The 8,830-nt window shown below is 47.2% G+C and overlaps 1 protein-coding gene across 1 annotated transcript; it reads right to left on the reverse strand.

Annotated features, from left to right (window-relative positions):
* Nucleotides 1-621: 621 nt before the first annotated feature.
* On the reverse strand, nt 622-5,773 carry RNF182 (ring finger protein 182). The gene is made up of 2 exons (XM_006141172.1): nt 5,678-5,773; nt 622-2,439 (listed from the first exon to the last, which is right to left on the reverse strand). The coding sequence occupies exon 2, from the start codon at nt 2,234-2,236 to the stop codon at nt 1,493-1,495; it is 744 nt and encodes a 247-aa protein (XP_006141234.1). The 5' UTR covers nt 2,237-2,439; nt 5,678-5,773; the 3' UTR covers nt 622-1,492.
* Nucleotides 5,774-8,830: the final 3,057 nt, after the last annotated feature.

The raw sequence follows: 8,830 nt of genomic DNA on the forward strand, positions 1-8,830 counted from the left end.
CTAAGAATTTGAATCCACTCCAAAATGGAAAAAAGATGCCAGGGACAGCAACGTGTCTCTGCCAGTCACTCGCCTGGACCACCACAACCCAGTCGTGCACAGAAGCCTAAACCATTCTGTTCTGGTCCAGCTCAGCACAGCAAATAGGTTCTCAGCACTTCAAACTGGGAGCTAGAGGATCTCCTTAGTTGCTAATGGGTTTTCGCTGCCACAGTTCACCCCACACCGTTATAGGATCAAGCTAAATAGATTCTCGTAGAACATAAAACGCAATGGGAAAAAATAAATAAATCCTCATAAATTTGCAGGAACTGATGTAGAGGGAAACTTGTTCAGGATAAAAGGTAGGGCTGATTGGGCAATGTAGTTAAAAAAAAAAAAAAAAAAAACTAATAGGGGCCAGAAAGCGGCATAGTGGTTAAGGCGCTGGACTCCCACATGGCCGACTGCAGTTCGAGTCCCAAAATGGGCAGCTTGAAAATCAAGCTGGACACATGGGCATGCATGCCCAAAATCTCATGAGGAGAATGGAGGAGAAGGGACTACAGCATGGCCATCACCCCAAGGGGTGAGTTCTCACTTTCCCTCTCTCTGTCTCTCTTCTGTGAGTGCACACACCCTATTGCAAAAACTTAAAAAAATGTAATGGTTCAAGGAAAGACTCAAAGGAAGGGCTCCATGAATAACTGTTCTATGAAGAGTTCATTCTCTTCAAACTCATTCTCCTCAGTTCTTCTCAGAGAAGCCTGAGGAGAGAGGAAAAGAAAATGGAGGAAAAAGTGGATCTCGAAGACAAATGGCCGTATTTGGCCATCAAGTTTACTCTGATGCAATTTCCTCAGTGTTTTCATTCTCTTTAGTAACGTGGCAAGCCAGGTACAGCATTGAAACCACCCAAGGGAATGAGGCTGTGTCCCCTCGTGGTGAGGGAAAAGGACAGAGGGAACAGGCATCTCCACAGGAGCAGAGGCCACAGAGAGTCAGGTTAATTTAAGGAAGAAAACATCTGAGGGTGGGTGAGGGGTCCCAACACTGAGAGTTCCAGGGGAGAGGGTGCACACTGCCAACCAAGGTGTCTTCAAGTGGCCTTCCTCTGAGACCACCTGCATCGGAGACTCCCCATGATCAGGAACAAGGGATCCAGTGCCCCCCACTTTCCCCAAGACCTCCACCTCCCCACGGCACACCACACCCAGTGCCTCTGCAGTGCCAGCGGAACCCCGCCCTTTCCTGGGAAGACTCTGCCAGCACCCCACAAAAGCAGAGCTGACAGTCTTGCTTCCTCACTGAGCTCTAAGGAGAAAAGGACATACTTCCAGCGGACAGGAAAACCAACCAATGCTGATGGAAAACAGGCCACGAACATACGGCCAATGGCTTTGTTCATGTCGCGGACGCTCGGCAGAAAGAACATAAAAGGAAATAAACCCTAAGTGACCTGCAGGACTTCGAGCGTGGCAATGCGTGCCAGGTTTCCTATTTTGCATATCGATTAGGAAGACGGTGCCATACAGTCTAGAAACTCGTGACAAACGCACTGGCAAAAACCGTACACCATGAGAATAACAAGGCTCGACGGGACGAGGCTGACGAAGACAACCCCCAGGGTGACCTTCTTAGACACCAGCAGGTAGATCCCCAAGGGGAGGGAGCTGAAGTACAACAAGCCCAGCAACCACACCAACACCCGGATGGAGGTCTGGAAGAGCAGCGAGGTACAGTTCCACACCGTCCAGTTGTGCGACACGGTGGTGACTGAGTCGAAGCTCGCGGGCCGGTAGAACTCCACCACCGGGGTGGAGCTCAGCGACGGGGAGCTCTCCCTCTGCACCTCCATGATGGTTATGACCAGGCAGTTGGAGGACGTGTGTGAGGGGCTGACGAGCGAGGCCAGCCTCTTGGGGGTCAGCAGCAGCTCCGTGGGGTTCTCGGGCAGGCACTTCTTCCCTTTGCCGCCGCAAGTCAAGTTGACCAGGATGTTGTTATCATCGGGCAGGCTGCTCACCTCCTCGTCCGGCAGGCAGGTCTCGAACCTGCAGAAGGGACAGACGATGACACCCTGTGGGGAGTCCCCGAAGTCTATGATCTTGTAGAGGCATTTGGCACACACCCTGTGACAGCACTCCAGCACTTTGGGTTTCCTCTGCTTCAGGTTGTAGCGGTTGTAGCAGATCTTGCACTCCAGCTCGTCCGAGACCTGAGACTCCGCGGGGTCTTCGGGGGGTTGACTGGCCATCTTGAGTTGAGGGTTCAACCTTCTGCCAGAGGAGGACCCGCTTGGGTTACCGCATCCCTCCGAACATCACAACAGCCAGGTCAGGGGGCGAGGCACGAAGGCTGGCAGCGTGGTGAGAGAAACCAGAAATCCTCCGAGCATTTCCAGCTTCTGAACAGAACGCTCTCTCTCAAACGCACATTTCAAAAGGCCACACGAAGGGTCTGGAAAGAAAAAAAAAAAGTCTAATACGGTGAAAAGTTCATTGAAAAAGTGTTTCGAAAAGTGCTTTATGGAATTTTCTGAGCTTCAAGGATTACAGTAATAGACTTAAAAGATTCCATCCCCTTTATCTTTTCACACATTTCTGTCCCAGGACAGGAAGGTGTTAGCACCCAGGCTGTTCTGGCCCATGAATATGATCGTGACAAAAGAATTCAGACTCCGGATGGGTGTCTGGGAGACTCTAGAGGTAAACTCCAGAGTATTACATGGGCTGGTCTAGACCCCCAAGATTTCTACTGTGAACGTTGTAACAAATTCTGGTCTCCTCGAAAACAGAATGAAATACGTATCCGAAATAGTTCACTAACTCCGAGTCTCATCGATGTAAATACCAGTTGTCTAAATGCCCTAAATAGTTCTCAGGGAAAAAAAAAAAAAGAAGGAAATCTTAAGAAAAAAAATGTTAAAAGTATATTTTCAGAGCGTTCTTTGATAGAGATGAGGGCATATTTAAGTAGAACAGACTGTTCTCACCTTCTCAGTGTAAAGAAATCGGTTACATAAAAGCTTTTGTTGTTGGCCTATTCGATTTCAAACTTTTTTATTTCAATGCCAAGGTTGAAAACCATAGTCATGCATATGTTCACTCGAGAACGAGGCATACACTATCTGACATAAGCCTTATAGACAAGTCGAGTCCCATTTCTGAGAGAGGTGAATGAAGGTAACGCACATGCGCTTCGATCTCCAGACGTGAGGAATCACTCAAGCACCGCTCCCAAGAAATACTTCGACGTCCACCTGCTCACCCACCTGGTCTCACGTAATCTCGCTTCCTGTAGTAAACAGAACGTGTAATGCGACCCATAGTCCTTACTACTACCGGTAGTAAGTGGCCACCACCAGCTTTGGACACATGGCTTCATGTTGATTTCCAGCACGTGGTCAGTAAGGGGACAGAAGGGGACAGCAATATGGGGAATCTCCACATCGTTTGATTTAACTTTAACCTATGTAATATTTTTTGGAAGTCATCTGTCTTAGATCATGTTTTGCTTGGAAAAAATACAGAAAATGCATTTAGGACCAGCCCTGCAGCACAAAGGGTTAAGCCCTGTCCCATCAAGAGCCAGGTACCACATAGCTCACCTGGTTCAAACCCCAGACCGGCAGCTTAAAAACAGCCTGCGTGTATGTGTGTACGTGCCCCGAATCCCAACAGATGGAGAAATGGAGGGGAAAGGGATTGTAGCAGGAAGCTGGTCCCACTGGGGAGGGCTTTCTCTCCCTCGGTCTCTCTGGCAAGTGCGCATGCCCTCTGGCAATTAAAAACATCAAAATAAAAAATGTATTCCAAGCACATCACCAAGTAAGAATAGCAGAAAGCTGTCAGAACAGAAGCAAAGTGCAATCCCGCGCAAGTTTCAAGTTTGGTATGGTGGGGTCAGCAGGTGGCATGACAGTTAAAGCGCTGGACTCCCACCCACATGGCTGACCGTGGTTTGAGTTCTAGACCCAGCGACTTAAAAATCATGCCAGACACATGTGTATCATGTTCAAAATCCCAAGAGAACAGAGAAGAAGGGATTGCAGCATGGCCATACCCCCCCATGCAGTTCCTTTCTTACTTTCCCTCTCTGTGTCTCTGTCTCTCTCAGGCAAGTATATGTGCCCTATGGCAAACACCTAAAAAAAAAATTGTTATGGATCATCCTGCATTAATAGAGACAAGGCAGAAGATACCCAAATGCGGGTAATTTTAAGAATCATGAATAGTTGACTTGTGAATACATGATTATTTTCCTTTTTACTTGTAATTTTAGCTAATCTTTTCTTTTTATTTTTATTTATTTATTCATTTATTTTTAACTTGACCAGAGAGAAAGAGAGAGAGAGGGAAAGTGAGAAAGCAAGCCACCGGGTCCAGGACTTGAACCGTGGTCAGCCACGTGGAAGTGTCCAGTGCCTTAACCACCACGTCATCTGCTGGTCCCAATTTTAGCTAATCTTTAAGTTGCTATCCTAGTTTACACAGTGTATTGTATAATGGATATGAGTGGAAGATGTCCACCTGGGAACAAAGTGAAGTCCTGGTGATAAGCCAAAAAACATTTAACTTTATTTGTTGTTATTATTATTATTAAGTTGCTACAGGGCACATGTGCTCACTAGAGAGAGACAGAGAGGGAGAAAAACATGAGAAAGCAAACAGCCAGATCTGGACTCAAACCAGGCTACCCGCTGGTCCCAGGAGCATTCGTCTAAATAGCTTACTGTACACGAATGCCTACTCTCACAACTGCTACCCTGGACCGATGTCTGTGTATCCAATGTCACATGGAAGATCATGACCTAGACACGCAAAGATCAATTCCTCTATCCCCTTTCCTTCCACGTCCCTATAGGCTCCTCAGTACTGATTCTGCTCCTGCTGGGGACACATATGCCCATGTCCTCATAAAATGTGACCATGCCTTGCCCACAATCCCCCAAAGCTGACGCTTTTTCCTGTGGGATGACCATCGTCAGGACGACAGCCAAGGGACGAGGCGTCCTACCCCGGTCACACTCCCAGTCCTGGCTGCTGTCATGGCGGTCTCCGGCCCTGGGCAGCTCATTGGTGACCTGCTTCTTGGACACTTCCCATCCACCCCACAAACACAGAGCTCTTACAAGAGCCCCAGCTAGCCACGCACAGACCGGAGACCCACCTGAGTGTCCACATCACGGTGTCCCCACGCAGGGGTAACAGTGGCATGAACAGCATGACTGTCCACACTGCCATCAAAAGGACTGAGCTCTGTGGGGTCGTGTGAAAGGGGAAAGACGTACATAAACACCCACATAAAGACACCGGGAAAGACAGAGCAAAGTATCTACAGGGCATAACTAAGCACAGCTACGTGGAATTTCAGCTACATGTAAGTACACCAGCAGGTGGCATGATGATTAAGGCACTGGACTGCCACATGGCCAACTGCAGTTCGAGCCCCAGACCCAGGGCTTAAAAATCACACTGGGCACATGTGTGTGCATGCCCAAAATCTCGAGAGGAGAAAGGAAGAGAAGGGATTGCGACACGGCCATCCCCCTAGGGGGTGATTGCTCACTTACCATCTCTCTGTCTCTCCAGCGAGTGTACATGCCCTATAGCAAAAATCTCTCTCAAAAAAATAAATAAATAAAACAGTTTAACGTCTTCAAAACTGTTCAAGTATCAATCAAAAAGATACCTACTCAGATTCCAAGGGCAGTGTTAGCACCACACCCGCAGCTTGACGACTCCATCAGGGTTTGCCTCTAAGAAAGTCTCTTCCAGGTGGCACCAACCGACGGCCTTGAGCCCTGGCTGCATCCCTGGAAACTAGCCAGCGTTGGTGCAAATTCCTGGAATGGCAGAAAACAGCATGGAAGTTGTTCATTGAGCCAGACCCAGGGAGTGCTCCTGAGTGAGCCCATTTACAGGAAGTCTGAAGCAGTGCTCCGGGGGGCACACTCAGGTGGCAAAACTAGGGGGGAAAAAGCCAGAGTCCACACTCTATGACAGAAAATAAAAGATTAGAGGATATCGAAGCATGGAAAATGGTCATGGATACTAGAGACAGTGAGGGAAGAGGGTGGGAGGAGGGGGAGAAGGTGAGGAAAGGAATCAAAGAGAAAAACAGAGAGGCAAGACATTTATGGGACACAGAAAGGGAGGTTGACAATATGTATGGTATCTTCAACTGGACTGGCGTGAAGTGTACCCAACTGGGTCAATCCACTTTACAAGCTGCAGCCATGTGTAGCAATTGAAAGAATAAAAGAAATTAAAATTTATAAAGAAAGAAAAGCCAGGAAGCAATTAGCCTAGATGCTTCTGAGGAGCAAGAGGGACAGGGCAGGCCAGCTCCATGCAAGGGCTGGGTGGCTGGGTGGGCCTGAGGGCGTCACGGTGTGCTATTCCATCTCCTGGATGCTGTCAGTGCTGTGTCGGTACAGAGGGAAGCAGGGGGGAGAAGGAAGGGAAGAGGGGAGCGGGAAGGAGGGGAGGAGGGAAGGAGGGGAGGAGGGAAGGAGGGATGAGGAAGGGAAGGAGGTAATCTATGACTCAATATTTAGGCTATTTTTAGCGCTACAAATTTTTTTCTAGATACAAAATCTATCGTGTTTTCTGCCCATGGATATTTTGGATGAAGTTCATTTTTTCTTTGTGATCTATAATTCCATTAATTTGTTCACAAAATTGAAATGTCAGTCAGTCATCTATCACCTCGATAGCCAGGTATCACTATAAGGCAATACTAAAGTGAATGGAAGGTCTAGGATGAGCATGTCTGGAATCCTCCCTGATGAGAACAGGGAGTGTTTGAAGTATACCTCACCAGGCTCCCACGACCAAATCAGTCCCCTATTATACCCAAGCTAGGTTTGGTTTTTGGTTTTGTTTTTGGTTTTTTGAGAGGTTTTTGCTATAGGGTGAGTGCGCTCACCAGACAGACAGAGAGAGACAGAGAGATAGAAAGCGAGAAATCATCCCCCGGGGGGATGGCCACGCCGCAATCCCTTCTCCTCTATTCTCCTCTCAGGATCTTGGGCACGCACACACATGTGCCCGGTGTGAGTTTAAGCCACCAGGTCTGGGACACGAACCACGGTCGACTACATGGGAGTCCAGCGACATAGCCATTGTGCCAACTGCTGGTCCCTCAAGCTAGGTTTTCACTTGGATTTCTGTTACTTACAACCCAAAGTACTCTAATACAGTTACCATGCTAGACTTGACCTGGAGCATTTATCTCAATTTTAGATAGAGTATCTACTTGATACTACGAAATCTATAAATAAATAGTTGAACAAACGATTAGATCATCAGGAAAGTCATGATGTATTTTTTTTTATTTTAAAACTTACTCATTATTTATTTATTTTTTTATTTTTCATATACATTCAATCACATTATTTAGCTTACGAAGTGAACATTTCAATATGTGAATATGTGAACATTTCTTTTTTTTTTTTAAAAAATTTCACTATAGGGCACGTACGCTCGCCAGACAGACAGAGAGAGACATAGAGACAGAAAACGAGAATTCACCCCCCAGGGGGGATGGCCATGCCGCAATCCCTTCTCCTCCATTCTCCTCTCGGGATCTTGGGCACGCATGCACACGTACCCGGCGTGAGTTTTAAGTCACTGGGTCTGGGACGCAAACCACGGTCGACTACGTGGGAGTCCAGCGACATAGCCATTACACTAACTGCTGGTTCCCAACATTTCTCCATGATGTATTTTTCTATGTAAAAATGAGTCATAACTTTCCTGATGACTCAATAATCCAAGGCCAATAGGAACTCTTCATTTTTTTTTTTAAGAGAGGTTTTTGTTGTAGAGTGCATGTACTTGCCAGAGAGACAGAAAGTGAGAAATCATCCCCCAGGGCAGATGGCCACACTGCAATCCCTTCTCTTCCAGTTTCCACTCAGGATTTTCGGCACCCATACACATGCACCTGGTGTGAGTTTCAAGCAGTCAGGTCCAGGACTCGAACTGTGGTCAACCATTTGGAAGTCCAGTGACTTAGCCATTACGCCATCTGCTGGTCTTGTTGCTCCTTAATCTTAAGAGTTCAAGAACTTTTCTGGTGTGTGCAGAGGTGTCTTTTTTTTTTTTTTTTTTTCTCCTAAATCTTGTCTGGAACTTGAACCGTTTGAATTTACAGATTCAAGTCTTGATTTTTAAGCTCAGAAAATGTGTTTCTTATATTTATTTAATTACTGCCTTTCTGCCATCTGTTCTTTATCCTCCTCCTGGCTCTCCTGTTACTCACATGTTATATTTCCTGGATCTATTTTCGCTCATGATTTCCACCCCTTTATATTTTTGTTCTGTGCACCCAGATGCTTCCCCTGGACCAACAAGGCTACCAGTTCAAGAATGAAGAATAATCACCTCCTTCGATTCATTCGCTGAAATGTCTGGTTAGAACACCAGGCACTGCCTTCTAGAAAATCTTTTCGTACTCATTTAAATCTCCTTATGTGCTCTTCCTATTTTTTGGTCGGAGTGTCCTCTGTCCCCAGCTGCCGCTCGATCGCACTACGCACACATTGTCTGTCCTCTTAGACGCACTCCCTCTGGCAGTGCCCTCGCTTCTCCTGGTTACATCACTGACATTCAGGAGGACCTGCAGGGTGGAGTGGTGGAAGTTGAGTGGGCTCCACTCCTGTGACCAAGCACTGTCATGGTAGGCGGGCTGCCAGGGCCCTGCCAGGGCAACAGAAGGGAAGACTTTCCGCTCCACAGACTCAGAGACAGGATGGACTCAACCCAACTGTTCATTTTCTCCTCGGTCTCGTGGAATTTTCCTCCTTGGTGTCCCCCGATCTCTGCAGGTCAAGTTCACTGCA

This window comes from Tupaia chinensis, unplaced genomic scaffold, assembly GCF_000334495.1.
Source record: "Tupaia chinensis unplaced genomic scaffold, TupChi_1.0 Scaffold000048_1, whole genome shotgun sequence".
NCBI classification, from domain to species: domain Eukaryota; kingdom Metazoa; phylum Chordata; class Mammalia; order Scandentia; family Tupaiidae; genus Tupaia; species Tupaia belangeri.